Source organism: Helianthus annuus, chromosome 6, assembly GCF_002127325.2.
Source record: "Helianthus annuus cultivar XRQ/B chromosome 6, HanXRQr2.0-SUNRISE, whole genome shotgun sequence".
NCBI lineage: Eukaryota > Viridiplantae > Streptophyta > Magnoliopsida > Asterales > Asteraceae > Helianthus > Helianthus annuus.
In genome coordinates, this window is record NC_035438.2 from 34,356,238 (window position 1) to 34,379,527 (window position 23,290).

A 23,290-nucleotide genomic window follows, 5' to 3' on the forward strand; every position below is an offset into this window, starting at 1 on the left:
GTTCGGCTGGAACCCTTGTTCATCATCGGGGCTCCCACGATTGAGGCTGCTAATGTCGTTCCCCAACACCACTGCGCCGCCGCCGGACACGGTGGTGGTCGGATGTAATCACAGGAGAGAGAGGTGAATAGAGTGAAGAGTGGGGGTGCGTTTATGTTGATACAGACCTTACTACCCAAGAGGTTTCAGCCGAAGATCACAGGAACGAGGAGGAGTGTTTTCTTCCTGTTGTCGTCGCCAGGAGAGAGAGAGAGAGGAGAGTAACTAGGGTTTATAATTCTAATGCGTGCTTTTGTAAAAATCATGGGGAAACAACACATACAATACGTATACATAAGGGTGCATGTGGGCCAAGGAAGAGAAGGCATGAGAGGGGTGTGGCCTCCGGCCCAAAGGAAAGTGTGTGTGATAATCGAGTTTGCAGGCCATATGTATCACCGGTCCAATTTCTAAATCTCTACTTAGCTTGGGTTAACTATGAATGGTTATCATAATAATAAGTGTGCAAGTTCGAGTCGGGTTGTCAGTAAAACAACAAGTTTCTCATTTCGCAGGTTATTATTATCTAGTAAATATATAATAGTAATAACAATAATAATAATAATAATAATAATAATAATTACAATTACAAATGTTACTAAAATACTCTTTTCCCGGCGGTGACAGTACGGGTTATCACATGACCTGACTCGTTTCCAGAAAAAGTTTACATCGAAACATAGAGCGAATCGAATTTATACAAACACGTACATAAAAATATACATGTAAAAATTAGTTTTTAAGAAATAAAGATGCGAAGAACCTGTCAAACTAGAAAAAATATATGTTGTGACAGACCTGTCAAACAAGAAAAAATAGATAAAATACGTTGAACCCCACACCCACGTTGCGACGTGTTACTTCCAAAATTTTGAACGAAATGTAAGACGAAAAATTTGCGAAAGTTGAAAATAAAAAAGTGATAGGGTTAAATTAAAAAGATGAAAAACTTTAGGTTAAAAGTAAAAAAAAAAAATCAAATGGGTTAAAATGAAAAAGATAAAACCTTTGGATTAAAATGAAAAATCATTTTTTTTTTAAAACTCTCCATGCACGATACAACACCATAAAGCAATAAAATGTTACTATGGAAAATATATTAACAGAAATTTTATTGCATTTGCCTTGTAAATAATTAGACAAATGAAAATCAAATCGTCAGAAGTGTCTGAGAAGATCTTTGGCATATGATCAAACAATCCAATGGTTGGTCCTTAAATTTAGCTTTCACGTGATTAAAAACAGAAGAAATAAGGAAATGGGGGTATGGGACGTGGGTTGGGGGTTGGGGGAAAACGCCTAAGGCATCATCTCGGGTGGGCTTGGATTGGGGCATAGCCCCTTGGGGCTTCGGTTTCAAGCCGGGCGTGGGACGGGGGAGCAAGGTGACATGGCGGTTTGTGAATGGCCAAAAGAAAAGATCCGTTGGGCTAGCCGTTCGCCAACGGCTATATTTAAAAAAAAAATAATAATAATTTTTTCTTCCATTTTTTCACTATAAAACTCACATTTTACTTCCACTTTTTACCACATTCAACCACATCTTCTATACATCTTCAATTCTCCTTCTACAAAACGAAAAAATGCATCCTTACAACCGTGCTTATGACCCGAGCAACCTTTATGGATTCCAAGAAAATAATCCTAGCCCACCACCCACTCGTCCAATAGCTCGTCCATTTTTCATACACTCTCCTATGCCCGACATGGCTGGTTATGCATCGTATATCGAGAATCGTGTATTTACTAACTTCCCACACACCGAAGATTCAATACCTACCCCGTTTTCACAATCGCCCATCAACCTTTCACCAACCTCCATCGACCTTTCACAAAACGAATCCGTTCCCGAAACTCAACCACCCAAAGAGAGTCCTTCCGCATCGAAACCCATCAAAAAAAGAAGTCATAAGAAAAAAACCGAGGAGGATAAAGTAGTTGAAACCGCCAAACGAAAACAACAAAAATGGGTCTATGCTGAAGAAGTTGCATTGGCGAGGGCTTGGTGTGAACAATCTCAACATTCAACTTTAGGTATTCTTAACCTTTGTTTATATTAATGGAATGGTTATTTTTTTATATGAGTTTGTAATATATTAATATTTTTTTATTAAAATAGGAAATTCGCAACATCGAACCGCCCTGTGGGAATCGGTTAGTAGGAAATTCCATGAAGAAATGGATAAGGAGACTTATCGTGAAAACGATAGCTTATCCTCAAAGTGGAGCGAGATAAGCTCCCAACTTACAAAATTTAGTGAGTTTTTAAATAAAGCAAAGCAAAACCCTAAAAGTGGTGAAACCGAAGCCGACATTTTGACAAATGCAGTCGTCGCATTCAAATCAAATATGAAGACCGACTTCCGTTTCATGCATTGTTGGGAGATTTGTAAATTTCATCCAAAGTGGGCGAATATCCCCATTGGTAGCGAAACTAACTCGTCTTCCAAAAGGTCAAGGGCCTCGTCCCAAGCCTAATCTGATGCACGAGATCAAGAGTTTGAGGACCTTTTGGATGCTTCACCAAGCCCAAACCGGCCCGAGCATGGAAGAAATGCCTCAAGAAGGCGTGCTCAAAAACAAACGGCATCGCCTTCAGCTGGGAGTTCTGGCTCGCGTAGGGGAATATACAGCGACCAGTTGGATGACATTTCATGCAAGTTGGATACATTCAATGTATTCCAACAACAAAAGGCCGAAATACGAAGGAGCAAAGAAGCTAGAGATGCCCTGAAACAAAGACGGGATGATTTGAAAATTCTATCCCAGCCGATTGATCACCTACAGGGTGACGAGTTAGAAATAGTCTTGGCGTTGTGAGAAGAGATAAAAAACAAATATAAAAGTTAGGAATTTTTTTTTTTGTAATTTTCTTTATTTAAAAATATTAAAAAAATTAATTTTGTGTTTTAAATCATATTGGGTCTGCCCAGCGGGTCAGCCCACAAGCCCACCAAACCCACGCCCCAAAGCCCCGCCCCGGTCATACCGTGTTCAATGTGGGTTTACCCATGTCTGTCACCCCATTCCACGTGTCAACCAATACCCAACCCAAGCCTCACCATACCCCATGGTCTAAGTGGGGAGGGGCAAAATAGAAAGATTTTGTGTAGTGAAAATTAATAAAAAAAAAAAAAAAAGTTATTATCATATGAAAAGGTTATAGTTGTTTAAAAATCATTGAAAAAGTGAGTTTATAACTCAAAAATATAAGATTTTTCTAAAATACTCGTCCTTAATCACTCCTACTATTCGTATGATTTAGCATTTAGCCCTCTTGTATTACTTTGAGGTAGGGGGTTTTAGTCCGGGGGTTGGGTCGTCTTTTATTACTTTGATTCCGAAGATTGGTGATCCGGTTGAGCTATCCCATTTTCGACCTATTAATTTGATTGGGATTATTAGTAAGGTTGTTTCTAAAGTGTTGGCGAATAGACTGAAGATGGTCTTGGGGAAAGTTGTTTCGGAAACTCAGTCGGTTTTCTTGACTGGGAGGTATATATTAGACGGTCCGTTGATGGTGAATGAGGTGATTTTGTGGGTTAAGAAGCGTGAGAAGAAATTGTTTCTTTTCAAAATTGTTTTTTGATAAAGCTTACGATAATGTCAATTGGGATTTCCTTTTGTCGGTTCTAGAACAAATGGAATTTCCATTGAAGTGGCGTATGTGGATAAGGGGGATATTGGTTTCAGCTAGGTCGGCGGTTCTTGTAAACGGGTCGCCTACTTATGAGTTTGGTTGTCAAAAGGGTATTCGGCAAGGTGATCCCATCTCGCCATTTTTATTTATTATTCTAATGGAGGCTTTTTCTTGTTTAATGAATAGAGCTTCCGAGTCGGGAGCGTTTGATGGCGTGTATCTCCCGAATGGTGGCCCAGTTTTATCACATTTATTATTTGCGGATGATACTATGTTGATGGGAGAGTGGTCTACCTTCAATTTCGACAATATGAGGCGGTTTTTGCGGATTTTCTATTTGTGTTCGGGTCTGAAGATTAACCTCCATAAGTCGGTATTGTATGGTATTGGGATTGATAATGATGAGTTGAAGGATAGAGCGGTTTCTCTTGGTTGCAAAGGGGGAGAAATTCCGTTTACTTATTTGGGAATTAAAGTTGGTGCGAATATGAATCGAATAACTAATTGGGAACCGGTGGTTGCCACGTTTAGAAGGCGATTATCGAAATGGAAGGCGAATTCTCTTTCGATTGGAGGACGGGTGACGGGTGACTTTGATTAAATATGTTCTTAATAGTCTTCCTACTTATTATTTTTCCTTGTTTAAGGCTCCGAAGAAAACTATTAATGAGTTGGAAGGTTTGATGAGAAGGTTTTTGTGGGGTGGGTCCGACGAGGTTAGAAAATTGAGTTGGGTCTCGTGGGAAATGGTTACAAAATCCATTGCGGAGGGGGGTTTGGGAATCATTAGACTAGAGCTTAATAATAAATCGTTGCTTGTAAAATGGATGTGGAGGTATTTAAACGAGCATCAACATTTGTGGAGAAAGGTTGTTATGTCCATCCATGGGTCGACCCGATGTTGGGGAATCGTTCCGGTGAATAACGCTTATACTAGTGTTTGGAAGAATTGTGTTTCGATGTGGAACAACTCAAAAGTCGAAGGTAGAGGTATTAGTTGTGCTATTCGAGGTCAACTAGGAGATGGGAATGGTATTCGGTTTTGGTTGGATACGTGGTTAGGAGAGGAATCTTTTAAAGACAAATTTCCTAACTTGTTTGCGTTGGAAAAAGAGAAAAGAGCGTTGGTTTGTGATCGGCTGCGGACTCAAGGGGCTGGCCGAATATTTTTGTGGAGTTGGAAGCAATATATAGGTACTGCAGAAGAGATCGAAGAGAAGAAAGGGTTGGAAGACTTGTTGAGTAGGATCACTTCGATTGATAGGAGAGATAATTGGGTATGGTTCAATGGGAGGCAAAAAGATTTTTCGGTGTCCGAGATCAAGAAATGGATGAATGGGTCGGCGATCAATGGAGAACGATTTGGTTTTACTTGGAGTAGGTGGGTGCCTCTTAAATGTTATATATTTATGTGGCGTCTTTTTTTGGATCGTTTACCTACAAAAATGGCTTTGATAAGGAGAAACATCCAAGTGGTTAACCCGTTATGTGAATGGTGCGAGTTAGAGGAAGAATCAGTGGAACACTTGTTTACCGGTTGTGGTTTTTCGGCAGGGGTTTGGAATGGAGTCTCTAGATGGTGTCGTATTCCGGATATATATGCTTTTCATATCAAAGACTTGGTGCTTTTGCATGATTGGTGTGGGACGACGGGTAACAAGAAGATGGTGCTTCAAGGGGTTATTATTATCGCTTGTTGGGTGTTGTGGAAAGCTAGAAACGACAAGATATTCTCCAATGAGGATTCGAAGGTGGTGGAGTTGGTGACGGACATCAAGACTTTGGCTTTTCTTTGGTACAAACATAGATTCAAAGACGGTATAGTGGATTGGGATAGGTGGTCTATTTTTAATTTGATGTAATCGGTTTTTGACTTTGGTTTTTTGGCTTCTTATCTCCGCCTTGGGGATGGCTTGCTTTTTGATGGCTATGAAAGTTGATCTTCAAAAAAAAAAATTAGCCCTCTTGTAGAATAAGTCAATAACACCATTCCCTGGTTAATTATCCTTCAAACAATATGGTCGACTTTTACTTTATATGGATATTACTTGATAAGTGTAGATGTTCCTTCCAGATACTTTTTGGTCAACTTCTATTTTATATAGACAGGTATCAGTTAAGTAGATCAAAGTTAAAATTACAAAGCTCTGGATAAGAAGAATGACATTTAATTTTATTAAGGTTAAATCCTATTGGGATCCAAAAAAATAGAAAAAATATCAAGTCAAAATGGATTCCACCCAATCAGATGTATATTCGTAAGCAACAAATGTTACAGCACCAGCAGGTGCAGCCTTCACAATGGATGGTACAATTCCCTTGTAAAGCCCCGCCCACCCCTCGTTTTGCGAGATCCTCTTTAGTGCATCGTACATGTTTCTATAAGCACGGGTCTCAACCCGGGCCCCATATCTAGGGTGTCTTTGCAATCCTTCAATCTGTAAATACCAACAACTTCATTCTATCAGAACAAACTGCAACAAGTAACGGGTCAAAATAAACATAATTTGAAAATAAGTCATTTTTTTTAATTTTACTTTGATTCTCAGAACAAGTGATCTATTAGTTTAAACTTGCAAACACTTGTATATGTTGATCGAAACAATAAAATTGTTACCATAAGGTGTCTATTAAGACCTGTTTGATGCATATTTTGCCCTAGTCAAGGGTAGTTTTGTAATATATATCGAAAAAGGAATATAATTTGGAACAACAGTACAGTTGTGGAGCATGTGCCAAAGTGAAAATGAGTTGGCTGGTGATCTGGATGGGGACCAAAAAGCTAGCAAATACATTGGATTTGCCTATTACCCGTAACCCGATTGACCCATATGATTTTAGTATGTCTTTTTAACTTGACCCATTATGCCCAATAAGTTATGAGATGTTTGAAATTGAGTCTTGAAAATGATAATGTAATACAGAATAATCAGAAACAAAAACCGGCCTAGTGTTTGGACGTGAACTCGTTTTTAACTCCTTTTTGAAGATGTTAATGTTACTATCAAAACCGTAAAAAATTTACCTGAAATCGCTTCTTCACTACATCAAGGGGATGACAAACAGCCTTGGCACATGATCCAGCAGCAAGCCCGCAAACCAAAAGCTGAAAACTCGACAAAGATTCTTCATTTGGCGTTAAATCTGAAGACCGGCGTGCATTCCAGGCCTAAAATAGAAACTTGTATCTTTTTACATAACAGACAAATATAAAAGCTTTTAATAACTTATTGAAAAATGACTACCAGCAGATGAGTTATAAATCACAAATCAAAACATGTCTATTTGTATTAGCCAACATAGATTGTGTTAACAAACCAAAAATATAAGAAAAATGATGTAATACCATGGTCCAGCGTTTGAAGGTGTCATAAGTACCAAACTGCAAGCCAGCATAGGGAATAATCTCGACTAGAGTAGGTGATAATCCAGCATACAACCCACGAAAACCACGTGTTTTCATAATGTCAACAAAGGCAGACCTCATATTTGGATATATCTACATGAATAAGATATCTCCGGTAAGAAAAAGATCATAAGGGTAGTTCAATAACTTGAGACAAAAGTAACTGAAGAAAATATTATTAAAATTCAATTAGTTGGTTTAAAATTTATGGCAAATTTAACCCCCGTGGAAATATTCGAACATATAAGAACTCATGAATTTAGATATTTCTAAAAAGCATATCATGCGTAATTCATTACACTCATGAGTTTCTGTCTCATATGCATCTTCAGCACACTCATTTGTGCCAGAAGTAAAAAAAAAAAAAAAACACGTCATATGAAATTTCAAAAGTTGGGTTTGACTAAAGTTATTATCCTGCAGAGTAAATGTAGTAGCATTGGTGAAGTTATATGATAATACCTTTGGTTCCCCTTGTGAAGCTAAAATGGTTCGTATTAGATCAAACGGGTAGGACCCAACAGTAGCAGCACACCCGGCTAGGGCCCCACTCATGAAGGACAAATATGGACTTAATTGAATATGATCTTCTGCATCACATACAGATCCAAAGTTGACAAGTGTGAAAAAGAGATATATCAAATGAGTCTAGAAGAATATATAATATTTATTTTGCAGGTTTTATGTCCCATTTGCTAAAAGGACAATACTTTGGAATGTCTTGTTACATGCCAACTTCAGTAATTTAACCTGAACTCCATTTACCAGTCTCGTGCACACAGTGGCGGACCTAGAAATTATTTACTGGGGGTGCGGATGAGTGGTTCAAGCATATTTTCAGGGGTGCGGTTGGGTTTTTTGCCTAAAAATACACTAACTTTTTTTTGTCAAGGGGTGAGCGCCCACCCACCCTGGGCTTCACCTAGGTCCGCCCCTGCGTGCACGGTCATGCCAAGGCGAAAAAAAAGCACATTATTAACATAGTTGTCAATAGTGAATAGCGGATGACAGCGACGAGCTACCTATACGTTACGTAGGGACTAGAGATAGCGATGAAATATCGGGTGCTATTTCATGTTTAGCAATACACTAGAAGAAAATTTTAGGAATCTTTTACATGTATATTTTATCAAAATTCCTGTAAATATGGAAAAAAATACGCTTCTTTTTTCATTCCTAAATAAAAAAACCCTAAATACGCTTCTTTTACTCGATCTATATCACTATTTATCAAAAAATAATAAAATAAAAACCCTATTCAGCTATTTTCACGCTATTTAGGCGCTAAACATCATTTAGCGGGAAACTCACGCTTCGCTACAGGGAGCACTATGCTCGCTATTAACAACTATGATTATTAACACTTTAATGTGCCACATATTTTTATAATAAAATAACTTGTGCTTCATGAAAAATTAAAGATGCCGGTAAAAAAAAATTAAACACAAGAAAAGGATACAAACTTGAACAAAACAGCTAAAAATGCTTTTTAAGTGAATAAAAAATGTGCACTACTATAAAGATGGAAATTCGTACAGACCCGACTTGGAGGAGCCAGAAGCAAAAGTCTTGACTTGATGCAACACCATGAACTGTATAGCAGTGTATGGCATGACCATGAGAAGTGCCGGAACATTACCACGCCAAAACCCCTAAAATGGAAATTACAATAAACACAAGTAAGACAATACTTAACTGAATAGAAAACCTCCCTAAAAGATATAAAAAGGGTACAACTCATGGATCAGTGCCATGAACTGTGGCCTTCATCTAGCTAAGGCCTTTGACGGTCAAAATTAAACACATATAAACAAATTAAAGTTATTACGAGATGTAAAACAGAGCATACAACACCAAACTTCCCAGAAATATAACTGAACTATAAAATAATAAAACTATGTATATCACAAAAGAATCAAATACGAAAAAAATATTGTACAACTAGATGTTGACTAGTCTAATCAATTACGAATAACGTGTGAGGTGTAGGATATTACTTAATTGGATATTTCAGATTGCTAATTATGTTAGGCTTTGTATTATATATGTAGAAAGGTATTTCTTGTTGTATTTTCTCTATATATTTAGCGAATTGTTATTGTTTCTTTGAATTGTCATGTAAATTTAAATTATAAGCACTTTTTTGAATATCAGGCGCCTCGTGTACGTGATGCTATTGCCTTCGCATTGAGACCCTAAGTGTCTAGCTCTTTTTAAAAAACCAAGGTCTTGAACTAAAGTACATAACCCTCATCTAGCCTCCACACAACCGCTAGCACCAGTCGGGTTACTTGCTAAGAATATAACAAAATCGAACAACTTTACTAGAACCTGAACCACTGAAGTTAAATATATATGTATTCAGAATGTTAGTAGAACCCCTACCGTAAGGCCTTCTTCTCTAAAGATGTCTTTGGATGCTTGAATCATTCCGGTATATTTTGAGGGGCCATATACATTTTTGCTAAGCAATGTAAATGTAGTAGTCGGTTCCAGTTGAACCTGCAAGTATAACCAACGATTATTATGTTCTCAGTTGAACTTGATGCCATAAATCAGCCATAACTCAAAAGCACATAGATTTTTCACGTGGTGCAAAAATCAACCATCAAGATAGATAAAATCTAAATACTATTTACTGCTGCTAAGACAAACAAGATCTGTGATAGTGTCTAAACCCAAAATTGGTTACCTAAGATAACTTTAAAGGTTATTTTCCATTATGCTTAATAACATCTCCAAAGTTTGTAGCTTAACCCTCCAATACTAGCGATAGTGCATCAGTAATGCAGAATATAATGTAATAACTTAGAACACAACTGCATTACCAGAATTATTAGTGGCGTTCAAAATCAGATTATCCGGTTTTCTGACATCCGAAAATTTCAGATAGTGAGTATTAATATCCGAATCCATATCAGAAATTTTGGATACGGATTCGAATATTTAAACAGATAAAAAATCCGTTCCGTACATACATTAAAGCTAAACATGTATTCGATTTGCAAATTTTTCAACATTGAAAAAAAACATTCATAAATCCACATCCGAATCTGATATTTACTATTTTTTTTACCATTTTTGTACTATATTTAAACTAAACATAGTACTCAAATGATATATATATATATGACGGTTACATGAATATTTTATCATTAAAAGGGTTTTTCGAGTATATTACAATCTTACCCTTAATCTTTAATATTAATGATTGTCACATGTCCTCACTAGAATATTTCTCACACTTCTCACACACTAGCCCCTTTTTACAAGAACCTCTACCTATTAATATATATATATATAGAAAAAGTATATCGTACTACGGCTTAACGTACTTCACGTACAACAACGTGCGTGATTTGTTATATAACATGCGTGATTAATGTTTTCAATATGCGTGATTATTGTGTTTCAACATGCTTGATTTTGGATTTTTGAGTTATAACGTGCGTGATTTTAAAATGAACGTGCGTAATTACCCGTCGTACGTGATGTACGTTAAGCCGTAATGTACGTTAACCTTCCTCTATATATATATATATATGAATGTTTTTTTGTTTTCAATGTTGAAGTATTAGAAGAAAAAAAGTGCACGATGAATTTTATTTTAAATATATCATATATTAGAAAAATAATACTATTCTTCAAATAAATGTATTATATAATATTTAATATCATATATATTTGGTACCAAAAGTTCTAAAATATTAGTGTATTAGTGTAGAAAAGTAGTGTATATATGTGTGCACATATAATGTATATATGTGTGGGCGCTCGGGGAGCAAAAGTGAAATGGTACTAACTTTAACGTTATTTTACTAATTCGTGAAAATAACGTTAAAAGCGGCGGATGGTTAATCATGCATCATGTGGTGACGTTGATAGCTGAAAGACACGGGGGTACATGCACCAATCAGTCTCTGTCCCAATTGTTTGAGTGTTATGTGTCTTAGGTCCAAGGCTTGATACAAAACTACAATCGAGCGGGGGGTCTCACTGGAGACAGCCTCTCTATTCCCACGGGGTAGAGGTAAGGCTATCTACATCTACCCTCCTCAGACCCTACCTTAGCTTTGCTATTGGTGGGATATACGGAGTATGATGATGATGATGATGATGAGTGTAGAAAAATAGTTTTTCTTAAATAAAAGTAGAAATCTAGCTAAAATCTTGCTGGAATTTAGAGAACTTGGCCGGAAACTCTCTGGAATCTAGAAATCTTGATCGAATGTGCGCCTGAACCATCACTTGGAGAATTAAAGCGCAATTTCCTCGACTTAAAGCGCAATTGCTTCGCCTTGCTTGGAAAATGGGCATAGGCGCAAGAGGCGATGGCTTTTAACAACTATGATATATATACTGTTTTTTTTGGTATCCGATATCTGAAAACCGAAATTTCAGATGCAGATTTTCGGATATTTCAGATTCGGTTTCGGATCCGGATTTTTTTGAACACCCTTAAGAATTATCACTAAACAGATTCTAAATTCAACATAATGCATTGTTGATCGATTTCACATTGAACCAAAATTGCCACAAGTCTTATGTTACAATGTGTATTACTATAAAGTAGCTTAAACTTCAATCCTCTACAGATGCTAAAAGTAACCGATAATAGTTAATGCAAACTATCGTAAAATCACATATAACTGACAGTATTCCTAAACGGTATTAATTAATTTCACCAACCAATGGACACTTTTGTAAACTAGAACATTCATGTTCCTGTTACAAACGCAATCTTTATCCGTGTTTTCTAAACTAATACAGCAAGGGGCTTCACAACTAACCAATAAGTATTGCACAAACAAAATGTAAAAATCACCTGAAACCGGATTTTAATAACATCGAGGGGCGACGTGACCGTCCGAGATATAGCGCCTGAGATCAAACCGGACGTCCCATCAATAACCGCCCTTTTAAGTTGCCCCGGCTCTCCCTCTTCCATCTCCCAACACAACACTAGCACACCTTATGCTAAAACCTAAGTATACAAACAAACGGATAATAAGCACAAAGTGTAAATACCCTCAATCCAACAGTATTAGAGTAAACGTGTAACGCAAGAAACCTAATTCAGTTAAATAACAGCTTTATCGATACGCAGTATTATGCTGTGAAATCGATTATGGCGGAATTGTAAATACATATAACGATTGAGACTTAAGAATATTTATTGTGTATCAACAACAGAATATTGATTTCACTGTAAAGGAATATTAATAGACCGCACAAAATGTGAAAGGTTGACATATAAACAGAAAATGGGGAATACCTGAGAAGAAAGGAGACCAAAGTCAACGCCACAACCGCCATTGACCACTGAAAGGTCGGTGGAAATTGGGGGTTTGGTTGCCGCTGAAAGGAAGGAGATGGAAAGGGAGGCAACTTTCTAGAGAATAAGAGGTCCGATTGGCTGGCTCCTGTCTGCCATAACTTTGTGAATAGAATAAAGTATAAACTGGTATCAAATAAAATTTGAGGGATGACATCCAATTAGCCAAACACGGTTATATTTAAGAGGAAATTAGGTTAGCAAAAGGCAATGTTTTAGCGGTATCCGAATGACTTTTTATAGGAAGATCGTCAGTTAAAGTCATATTTATGACAAAATATCGTGCGAGCTAGGGCTTTATGGTTGTTTTAAGAATATTTTGCCATAAAAATACCAAAGGGTTTTCGGTATGTCGTGAAACTTATGTTTCTATATGATAAGTGAAATCAACAGGAATTAGGGCTGTAAACGAACCGAACGTTCAGCGAACAGTTCGTGAACCGTTCGGCGGGAAATTCGTTTATGTTCGTTCGTTTAATAAACGAACGAACATGAACAAGAAATTTCGTTCGATTAGTTTAATGAACGAACATGAACAGAGGACTCGTTCGTTCGATTGTGTTCGTGAACGTTCAGTAAGGTGTTCGTGAACGTGTTCGTGAACATTCGTTGATTTGCGTTCGTTTATGTTCATATGTTTGTGTTTTAATTGAAGATCTTTGTACTTTCTTATATTTTATTTGTACTTTTTATACTATTAAACTTTTATTTATTTTATTACCTTAACAATTAAACTAGGAAACTCACTTTCACCTTGTTTATGCATCATTTCCCTTTCATTTCTCATTATTTACATCGGCGAATACAATCGACCTCCGTTCCACAATAAGGGATTCAAGTTCGAGTGCTACTCTCTGGGCCATCTATCTTTATCCTTCATCGTGCTCGCCAGATTTATTTGTGTTCGTTTGTGTTCGTGAACCGTTCGTGAACACATTTATTTCCTTAACGAACGAACACGAACAAGGCCTTGTTCGTGTTCGTTCAGTTCGTTTGCAGCCCTAACAGGAATGGCATATGGTGAAACTAGATGGTTGCCATGAAAAAGTTCAAAACCTCTTACAGAGTTTGAAATTATCAGTGTAATAAATTAGCTTCTTAATCGCTATATCTTAAGAGAATATCAACACATCTTCTTTTCTAAAATTGTACAAGTACTAGGGTTTTCAACGCTATCACTTATATGTCTACATATCGACCCTAACTCAATGTTCCATCTTTTCGTCTTCTTATATTGATTGATATGTGAATCTGATTATCATCCTTAAAATGTTTTTGTTTTACTGTATTCAAGGACGTAGCTTTGTGGGGGCGGCCGACTCCCCGAACTTTTCGCTGTGGAGAGCATGTAGTTTTCGTATAGAAATTTTTTGGTATATACATTTTTGAACCCCGGTTTTATAGATTTTTTTTGTATATACTTTCGACCCTCGGTCAAAAATCTCAAGTTTCGCCACTAACTGTATTATCATCCTTAGTATGTGAACTCTTTTTTACGTATTTATTTTCTTTTATAGTTATGTATATCATTGTTTATATACCAAAAAAAATGAACACTTAAGTAAAAATAGATATAATAACTTCAACGACATACAATTACACATATTTTCTTTCAAAGACTTAGTTTTTAATACATAACGAGAAAGAACCGAACACATGGAAAAGAAGCTTCAGCACGTTGTATCGTCGTTATTTTTAAAACGACGAACTCAATTACATTATGTTGTATTATTTTTAAACTGTAAATTTTTTTTTTTTTGTAAACCCGTATTTTATATGTATGTGTATTCGTAAGTACACATTTAATTGTCGTTATTAGTACAAAAACCGTACCTAAAAATACATACACAATATACGTACCTAAAAATACATACGCAATAATGGGCTTATTTAACTAAGATTATGTATATCATAATGTATCATATTATGTATTTATCCCATTTGAAATTCTCGAAGTAAAATCCAGAAATAATGGAGGGGCTTTTCATCAAAAATCAACAGACATTTAACTTTAAGATTATGTATAATATACAATACTCTTCTAACATAATTTTTAAAATATGAAAGTTTACAAATGTTAAATATGTACATGAAATTGCCTCAATGATTTACTATAACATAGTTAACTATATTTTTTTACCGAATAACTCACAGACCCTTCTATTTATACTCTTTTATGAGGAAAAAAAAAAACCTTCTAAATATACTCATTTATGGCAAAAAAACTAAAAAAAAAATTAGTTTGGTATTTCCCTTTTTCAAGTAACAACAAAGATGCAACCGGCAATTTGAGCAACTAACCATTGCCAACCATGTCTATGGCTATGGTTACCGCCTGTTCATCGTCTATCTTTCGAAAACCCATTTCTAGTTTCACCAGAAACACTCATCTTCTTAAGGTCCCTTTTTCCCCATCATCCACACTAACCCATCAACACAGAACACCCACTTCATTCAACCTTAAATGTCAAGCTGCCAGAGACAACACTTTATTAGAACCCCCAACTGTTTATCAAGGAGTTTACGGCCCCTGGTCCGTCGATTCAGCCGATATCCGTGAGGTAGTCACATTAAACCATCTCAATTCATTGACCCTCCCTATGAATTAATATTAATGACTATTTCATTGGTGTTGTAGGTGGTTTTATACAGGTCTGGATTAGTGACAGCTGCGACGTCGTTTGTTGTTGCAGCTTCAGCTGCTTTCTTGCCTGATGATTATGTGTTGACTGATTTCTTGAAGGGGAATATTGATGTATTGTATGCTGTTGGGGCGGGTGGATTAGGGTTGTCATTAGTTTTGATCCATATTTATGTTACTGAGATTAAAAGGACTCTTCAAGCGTTGTGGGTTCTTGGTGTTGTTGGGTCCGTTGCCGCAAAAGTTTGTCTGGCTCATGATGAGAGTTTGGTGCAGTATGTTGTGGATAATCCGGTGGCGGTTTGGTTTGTTGGTCCTTTGTTTGCAGCATTGACTGGGCTTGTGTTTAAAGAAGGTGATTTTAGACTTTTAGTTAATTGAAATGTTATTATGAACTGTGATTGTTAATGGTTTACATCAAATTGTTTGATTTTTTGTTGGTGAATGTGGAAACAGGACTTTGCTACGGCAAGTTGGAAGCTGGAATTCTGACGTTTATCATTCCATCGGTTCTTCTGGGGCATCTGGTACATGATTTTTTATTGCTGAGTGATGTTATCATGTTAGGGGCGTGAATTCTTGACACGCTTGAGACAAGTTTTTGGGCAACTTATATATCCCGCTTGTTATTAAATAGATTAACCTGAACATGACCCGTTAAATAGACATGGTTAAGTTCAATATGCTTTGATTTTTGTGTTTTCCTCTTAACTATACATTTCGAGAAGAACTTTTCACCAACTCTTCATTTTCATGAACTTACGCTAAGCTATCTGATCTCCAGTTAGGTTCGTCTAGTCCCGAGTTATATATATATATATATATAAATCCAAGTTTGTTGATTGGAAATGAGAGATATGGAACAAAAACAATTAGAAAGACACAAATTACATAAAGAATTATATTAGCCGGTGTCGATGGGTGTTTAAGTTGTTACTATGTTACCAAGTATTACTAGTATTCGCAAATGAACATCAAACGGTTCAACCCGAAACATGACACGATTTTAAATGTGTCCATGTTAGGGTCAATGTCTTTGAAACGAATAAATATATGGGTCATGTGTGGCTTCACCTAAATTATTCAACCCCAAACTATTCAACTCGTTAACTTGACACGGTTGACACCCCTAAATTAATCCATGCTAACTAGAACTTAGGAATTAAGATGTTGATTGTGAAATATTGATCTTTTATCACAGAATCAATATGATAATGTTTTATAAAGAGTTAAAAGAAAAGACCATTTTCGGATTATCTTTTAAACGTTATGTTGTTTCTTTTCTCGTGGACCAGAGTGGTTTAATGGATGATGGCGTAAAAGTCGGTCTGCTTGGCGCGTGGATGACGCTCTTTGTAATATTTGCAGCAAGAAAGTTCACTCAGCCTATTAAGGTGAGTTTTACATGAAATGCGTTCTTAAAATGAAGCATACTTGTGATTAAACTGATGTCTGTCCAGGATGATATTGGAGACAAATCTGTGTTTACATTCAAGGCTCTGCCTGAAGAAGAAAAGAAAGCTTTGATACAGAAGCTAGAGCAGCAAAACTTATCAGAATCATGAATTATGACTGTATATCCCCAAAGTCTTAGAAATACTGTATAGATATATTTGAGCTATAAAATGCAGTAGTACTTGTCGCATTTGCTGGTGAGATTTGTGCATGCTCTTCATTCATATTTCCTAAATTTTGTTCGTGCATGTGGCGTGCTTCATTACCAGCTTGCGTGTTTTCTATCATGAAGAATGACTTCAAAAGATTTTGGTTCTTATTTGTTAGTTATTTCTATTTAATTTACAGAATAAAAATAACCAAAATTGTTTCTTGAATATATTTGAAATTATGATGATCATCTAGTTGTATTTAGTATAAACAAAATTAAAATTTCTTTTACTACTTAGGTGCTCTATAGTTAGATTGCCTTTATAAAAGTAACTTAAACACATATAAGATGAAGTTCATGCATTTGGTTTTCATTTCAAATTTTCAATGCTCTAAGGACAATTATGACACCAAAATATTCATACCAACCATGATTGTTACTAAAATGGTAATGCAATGTATATGACTTGACATACAAAAAACATCACAAAGTCCACCATTTGGAAGAGAATTCCAAAATTCCTACCATCAGTTTGCAACCAAACACAATTGTCACCCGGCTCAAGCTAGACCTTCTTGCTTCGAGTCCTGGCTACTGGACTTTTCGGTGAAGCACATTTCCCATGATCGTCTTTCTTCTTCTTTGAAGCTTTCTTGCCTTTCTTTCCCACTTCTTCAACCTTCAAATCTTTGCTTTCAACCAATCCCGGAGTCACACTTGTGCCATTAATGATTTTATTGTCAGAATCATTGACATCATCATTCATCATCGTATCAGTCTCTTCATGCAGCTTCTTAGCAGGTGCATTATCTATAACACCCGCAGCTTTCCTTTTCTTGTTAGCTTTAGGTGAAGGTTTTGCAATGGCTTCATTATCTTCACTTTCCTTGATATCTTCCTTAGCTTCAGAACACACATCCGTTACCTCGATCGGAGACTCGTTATCTTTGCTATCCTCTTTAACATCATTTTTCTCATCTTTATTCAAAGTTTCTTCTTCGGAAACTGAACTTTCCTCTGTTTCTTTAATCTGTCTTTGAAGCGATTCAATTACAGTCATGAGTTCTCTATTCACCTGTCAAGAAATTAAATAGTACTACTTATTTAGTTAATTAAATCTTCTAATACACAAACATATTAGATTAGCCCATTTACCTGTGGATTCTGCAAGTATTCGGAGATGTCATTAGTGCACGATGGACATTTCATAATGTTCTTTTGTGCCCTTAATGTACGTCTACCTTCACAATTTCTCTCCTTTATGAACGTTTGACCAGAAAAAGTATCTTGCAAACATGACTTGCAGAAATTATGTGCGCATGGAGTGGTAAGTGGGAGATTCATCACTTTGTGGCAGATAAGACAACAGAACTCTGCAACACAAATACTTTATTAGTAGGGCTGCAACAGAACACAAAAATATATAGAAATTACACATACATCTATGTGTTATTTTTATTTTTCTAATACTTTAAAGACCGAAAAGCATAATAAAAGTATTATATGTATATTTTTTGTTTATTTTCCATATTTTTATATGTTTTACTTAAACTTAAAATGTTAAAACTTCAACCCATCTCACATATTTTTTATTTTAATACATATTTTATATAAATTTAAAAAATTTGAGCCGGCTAGTTTACAATCGAGCTTTTTCCAAGCGAGTTGCGAGCTTTCTGAAAACACCTACTCAATTTACTAAACTAACCTTTGAGAAGTCGTTCACTCACTGACATTTGTGTCTTACGGCGAACCACCCTCGGTTTTGTGCCATCCGCAGCAACTCCTTGGTCTATTTGTTTTCTACTTTCGGGTGGAGGAATTTTCCATAGCCAACAAGCCTTTTCCTCCTGAATATGACAATTCAATATTAGAGTTCATAAAGTGAATTAAACAATTTCTAAAAGCAACTATCGTAACATAAATTGTACAAAAACACACAAGTTACATAATCTTACATCATAATCCCAAGATGGTGATCCCTTCCTCTCTGTCACATCACTTGCATCATTCAGCTCCTTAATGACAGGCAAAGGTCTCGGGCGATCTCCATTTTCATCGCTGCAAAATTATGATCCAACACGTATGATTAGAATCCGTTTTACAATTTTCACATGCTAAAACTACAACAATTATAAGAGCAATGCAGACCTTGTCCAAGGAGCAGGATCATTATCACAACGAACAAAAAGATACCGGCATACCTTAAATCCCTATTTATATTAAAAGTCAACAAGAGTTTTTTTAGAATAGGGAAACCAAACATCCATTTAATAGTGTAACTGACAGCCGATAGTGAGATGTCATACTTGAATTCCGGGCTTCCTCCAGCATTTCTCGATCCTGTATATCCCATCATATCTGACTCCTTGTTCAGGAGCATAGGCCGATCGCTTTTCCTTGTGAGACCTGTCCATTTGTTAGAAAAATTGTCGGACACATTCATTTGTATAGAATAAAAGAAAATAAACAATACTTTTAGTCTTTTCTTAAGATAATCTCATCTATTTCAAATATAAATGAATAAAAATTTTAAAACTGCAGGCAACCGAAGAATGTGATACTAGTTATCATTCAGTTTCTATAGTTTCTAAGCTGCAGATACACTCTGACCATTTAACTAAAACCAAATCTAATAACATACACAATCATGTGGTCATTTGTAAAATTGCATATCTAAAAAATGTAAAAAGACTAACATCAAAATTATCATGTAGAGTCATCATAACAACATACCTCACAACACGTACAGGGTAGCCCTTTTTACAGCTAACTCGTAAGGCTTCATTGGATTTATCAAACTTCTGATCAAAGGACTGTGTCTTGTTAGTCCTTTTATTTCCACTAAGGTCTCTTCCACCACTATTAACAAAAAAAATACAGAAAAATAAACCTATCAGATACGCTACTCATGTTTACTTTTCAATAAAAAAAACATGCATACAATACCTTCCGGTGTATAAAAACCACTCTCCATGATCCTCATCATCTTCATATCCTCCTGATAATGCGACAGATTGTGCACCGTAATCAGACTGCCCGCATATGCCCGCAACATGTGGAAGATGGGCCCCCCACTGCCTACATTCCAAACGGTCCTCCCAAGTTTCCCCAACTAAAACTCCCATACCTCTTTCGGGATCATTCTCTGCAAGAATAGGGCCAAAATGATCAGGTGGGACTGTTACAAATATTTTCCCACTGCATGCATTAGCCTTTCCGGTCTTCTTTGCCCTCTCGGTGGTGTATGCTTTGTCTGGCTTATTTTGGTTGAGAATAGAATAGTAGGGCTTTGGTGGCCCTGAAGCAGCGTTTGATCTAGTCATCTTTGCCATTCTAATTGCAATTACGAGTGATGAATTGATTCTGGGTTGACTAGCCATTTTAAGAGGAATTGCAGTGCGACATATGGCACAAGTACGCTTCCCCTGACCAACCCATTTCTCAAAGCACTTCAGGCAGAAGTTGTGACCGCATGGTGTCTGCAACATAAGCAAAGGATTCTTAGGTTTAGTTACTTGGATTTAACTTGTTGATATATTCAAGAGGATTTTAGTAATACAAGCAACATAAACAGTAGCCACATGGGTTCCCGTACATCTTTCATAAGGTTTCATAAAAAAATAAGTGACCTATTGCTTATAAAAAGGATTATGTTTATTGCTTCTGAAATTAACAATTTGAAATTCAAAACTTCAAGCTGTTTTTATAGAACTTCTTATAACAACTGTAAAGATTATGAATAAACAGTTCAAATATGCAATTCCATACACTCTTAAAACTGTTTTATGTGTGTATACATTTTGCAATAAGTAAAAGCATATGATCAGCTGTAACAAAACATAATGCAAGTGATAGTATGTTTCAGTGCTTATCTATTCTATTTATGTAAGAACATAAAAATAAACAAATCAGATTTGCAGTTAGAATAAGCAACTCCCATGTTGCAAAACAGATAATCCATAAACAGCTTTCTTCAATCCAAACACTCAAAATTGATTATCTACTGTATCAAAACAGCAGCAAGCATATAGCAGTTTTAATAAGCAATCACATACACCACATAAAGCTAGACCAAGATATCTAAACACATTTCAAACATTACTCATTGTTAAATGAAAACGAATTGTACACATTATAAGCTAAGTAGTTAATACGGTAAAATGTCAGATATTGGTTATCACGGTGAGATAACGGTAATTTTAATATCATGCTAAATTTAAATATATAACAACTTAAGACTAGCAGTTCATTATACTCTCCTACAATTAACAAATTAACCTTTTGCAACTTGCAAAACACTAACATTTAACAGTAACAACCAACAATTAAGACTTAAAACACTAAGAATGGTAGAAATAAGAAGAAGGTATTGATATCGGGAAATCGGGGATATATCAGTCAAATATTGGAGATATTATGAGTACAGATATTTTGCACCAATATCTCAGCTGGGGACGGCGATATATCAGGCTATTAACTACATAGATTATAAGCAAACCCTAATGTAACCAGATATCTGTCATAGGAATCATTTTGCATATTCTCACAAAACATAACTTGTAATAATTTATTTCTCATAGATTATAGAGAAAAATAATACCGTAACAGGCCGCTCAGGAAGCTGCATACAAAACGAGCAGTTAAAACTCCCACTAAGAAGCTTCAAAACATCATTACCACCACCACCACTCTCCTTCTTATCCTCAATCACCTTACTAGCATCACCATCACTGGCTCCACTCAACAACTGCTGCCGCCTCTTCGCCTTCTCTTGATCAGACAACGAACCGTCCGTCTCAATCGCGCGTATCGCCGCAACAAGCGCAGCAGACGGCTCAGATCCCGAAGCTACGACACACGGCACCGCGTCAGACGACACGAGACAAGAACAATCAGGACACTCCCACTGTGCCGCATCGGCTAGGGTTTGAGGACGAGCAGAGAGACAGTCGAGGTGCCATGGAGTGACGCACGTTTTGCAGTTGATTTTCTCTTCTTCTGGTGGATTGACTTTGCAAACCATGCAGCGGCCGTCGTTGTCGCAGGGGAGGTTGCTATCGTGCGCCATTGGTGGAGGTTTAGGGGGGGAGATGAGCGTGTGGTGTGAAGATGATGAAATTGAAGAGTGTTGTTATTATAGTGATGGAGAGGAGGGTTTTGGTGGATTTGAAAATTTTTGGAATTTGGGGGAAATGAAATTGTGAAAACTGAAAAGGGTTTTCATTTGAATTTCCCTCTTCTTATTCGGAACTATTTATTTTACCCCCTTTTTAATCTCGTATGTATGGAAATGGAAGACTATTTTCGTATTTTCAAACTCTACAAGTTTTACTTTGTTTCTTTTTATTTTGACTAAACTGCCATTTTAGTTACTAAAGGAAACTTTAGTCACTTTTGCCACTTTAGTCTAAAATTTAAACTTTTTGTATCTGTATCTTTGTGGTTTTAGTTTTATTGTCATTTTGTTCCAAAAATGAAATCATGTCATATTTGTCTTATAAAATCCTGTTATTTTGTCATTTTCCTCGGGGGCAAAATAGTCATTTTGATAAAATAGCAGGATGGTTAGGAAAAATGGTCATTTTTCTCAGGGGCAAAATGGTCAGGAAAATGACAACATAGAAGGATTTTATAAGTCAAATATGACATTATTTCACTTTTGGACCAAAATGGCAATAAAACTGAAACCACAGGGATCCAGATGCAAAAGGTTTGAGTTTTTTACTAAAATGGCAAAAGTGACCAAACCTTATGGACCAAAATGGTAGTTTACTCTTTTATTTTAGAGGCAGCAAAAATTGACAAATGATAGGGTATGGTATCAAATTCCGTATAAATTTTGTGCGCGCATGACCCTGCCCATAATTAAATCCCCAAAACACTCAACTAGTTCCAAGATCCCCACGTTGCTGACTTCTACGTATGTGCAACCATGACAGCTCACAAAGTACAACCAGTACAAGTGGCAGGGGTCTGCAGCCAATCAACACGCGCCAGGCTCTGTCCTATCTAATCCCCACATTGATCAATCGTGCAGGGGACAAACAGCATAAAAGGACATTGACATCTAACCAATCAGTGTGTGTCACTCACTGTTCAATGATCTTCATTAAGGGTTGATGGCATACTACATTTGGCAGGTGATTGTAACCAATCATGTTGCGCCATCATACTCACACCTCTGAAGACACTACATGTCGTATTAGAGGGGACCAAATCGATATTCCTTGAAAGTGAAGTCCGACCCATGAGCCCATCTCATTCTCTAACCATTTAGCTATAGATACTAACCTCTATCAAAGGTTTAGGGGGTATTTATTTTTTCAAAAAAACCTCTTATGACCTCTTATGTCTGCGTCGCGCAGACGTTTAGCTCTGTAGACTGTTTGTTTTTTAGAAGATATTTCATTAAAAAATGTCTTCAAACCTCTGCGCGTCCTCTTCCCCATGCAGACATTGTCCAATGTCTTCCCACCTCTTCCAACCCTCTCTCCACCCCTCTCCTCCTAATCTCAAAACACAAGCACCTCTTCTTCATTCTATTTTCCCCCAACCCTAGTTCCTTATCCACCCTCCTCCTCCTACGTCGTCGATCACCACCTCCTCCTCTTTCACACCCA

The 23,290-nt window shown here is 36.6% G+C and overlaps 3 protein-coding genes across 4 annotated transcripts; 1 reads left to right on the forward strand and 2 right to left on the reverse strand.

Moving 5' to 3' along the window:
- Positions 1-5,827: 5,827 nt before the first annotated feature.
- LOC110865184 (mitochondrial thiamine diphosphate carrier 2) lies at positions 5,828-12,567 on the reverse strand. Of its 2 annotated transcripts, none has more exons than XM_022114405.2 (8): positions 12,361-12,567; positions 11,911-12,069; positions 9,471-9,587; positions 8,626-8,737; positions 7,548-7,675; positions 7,026-7,178; positions 6,705-6,848; positions 5,828-6,117 (listed from the first exon to the last, which is right to left on the reverse strand). In XM_022114405.2, exons 2-8 carry the CDS (start codon positions 12,031-12,033, stop codon positions 5,899-5,901), a joined length of 996 nt encoding a protein of 331 aa, XP_021970097.1. In that variant the 5' UTR covers positions 12,034-12,069; positions 12,361-12,567; the 3' UTR covers positions 5,828-5,898. The 2 variants fall into 2 exon arrangements, with proteins under 2 accessions (XP_021970097.1, XP_035830389.1); XM_035974496.1 differs by lacking the exon at positions 12,361-12,567 and adding an exon at positions 12,157-12,291.
- A 2,098-nt stretch (positions 12,568-14,665) lies between these two features.
- Positions 14,666-16,764, forward strand: LOC110865185. The gene is made up of 5 exons (XM_022114406.2): positions 14,666-14,981; positions 15,059-15,416; positions 15,518-15,588; positions 16,357-16,455; positions 16,522-16,764. Exons 1-5 carry the CDS (start codon positions 14,733-14,735, stop codon positions 16,624-16,626), a joined length of 882 nt encoding a protein of 293 aa, XP_021970098.1. The 5' UTR covers positions 14,666-14,732; the 3' UTR covers positions 16,627-16,764.
- Positions 16,765-17,011: 247 nt separating this feature from the next.
- On the reverse strand, positions 17,012-21,863 carry LOC110865187 (E3 ubiquitin-protein ligase ORTHRUS 2). Its single transcript, XM_022114407.2, has 9 exons — positions 21,271-21,863; positions 19,617-20,149; positions 19,404-19,529; positions 18,977-19,076; positions 18,819-18,880; positions 18,626-18,728; positions 18,376-18,517; positions 17,823-18,040; positions 17,012-17,742 (listed from the first exon to the last, which is right to left on the reverse strand). The coding sequence occupies exons 1-9, from the start codon at positions 21,736-21,738 to the stop codon at positions 17,233-17,235; spliced, it is 2,262 nt and encodes a 753-aa protein (XP_021970099.1). The 5' UTR covers positions 21,739-21,863; the 3' UTR covers positions 17,012-17,232.
- Positions 21,864-23,290: the final 1,427 nt, after the last annotated feature.

Excerpts from the sequence above, each read along its gene's own strand:
- LOC110865184 (XM_022114405.2), bottom strand. The coding sequence starts at position 12,033 with ATGGAAGAGGGAGAGCCGGGGCAACTTAAAAGGGCGGTTATTGATGGG. Across the intron at positions 7,676-8,625 it reads TTCTGGCTCCTCCAAGTCGG|AAGATCATATTCAATTAAGT; the intron begins GTCTGTACGAAT and ends TATGTGATGCAG. Across the intron at positions 6,118-6,704 it reads TAGTGAAGAAGCGATTTCAG|ATTGAAGGATTGCAAAGACA; the intron begins GTAAATTTTTTA and ends TGGTATTTACAG.
- LOC110865185 (XM_022114406.2), top strand. The coding sequence starts at position 14,733 with ATGTCTATGGCTATGGTTACCGCCTGTTCATCGTCTATCTTTCGAAAA. Across the intron at positions 14,982-15,058 it reads ATTCAGCCGATATCCGTGAG|GTGGTTTTATACAGGTCTGG; the intron begins GTAGTCACATTA and ends TTGGTGTTGTAG. Across the intron at positions 15,589-16,356 it reads CGGTTCTTCTGGGGCATCTG|AGTGGTTTAATGGATGATGG; the intron begins GTACATGATTTT and ends CTCGTGGACCAG.
- LOC110865187 (XM_022114407.2), bottom strand. The coding sequence starts at position 21,738 with ATGGCGCACGATAGCAACCTCCCCTGCGACAACGACGGCCGCTGCATG. Across the intron at positions 19,077-19,403 it reads TACCCTGTACGTGTTGTGAG|GTCTCACAAGGAAAAGCGAT; the intron begins GTATGTTGTTAT and ends ACAAATGGACAG. Across the intron at positions 18,729-18,818 it reads GATCCTGCTCCTTGGACAAG|CGATGAAAATGGAGATCGCC; the intron begins GTCTGCATTGCT and ends ATAATTTTGCAG.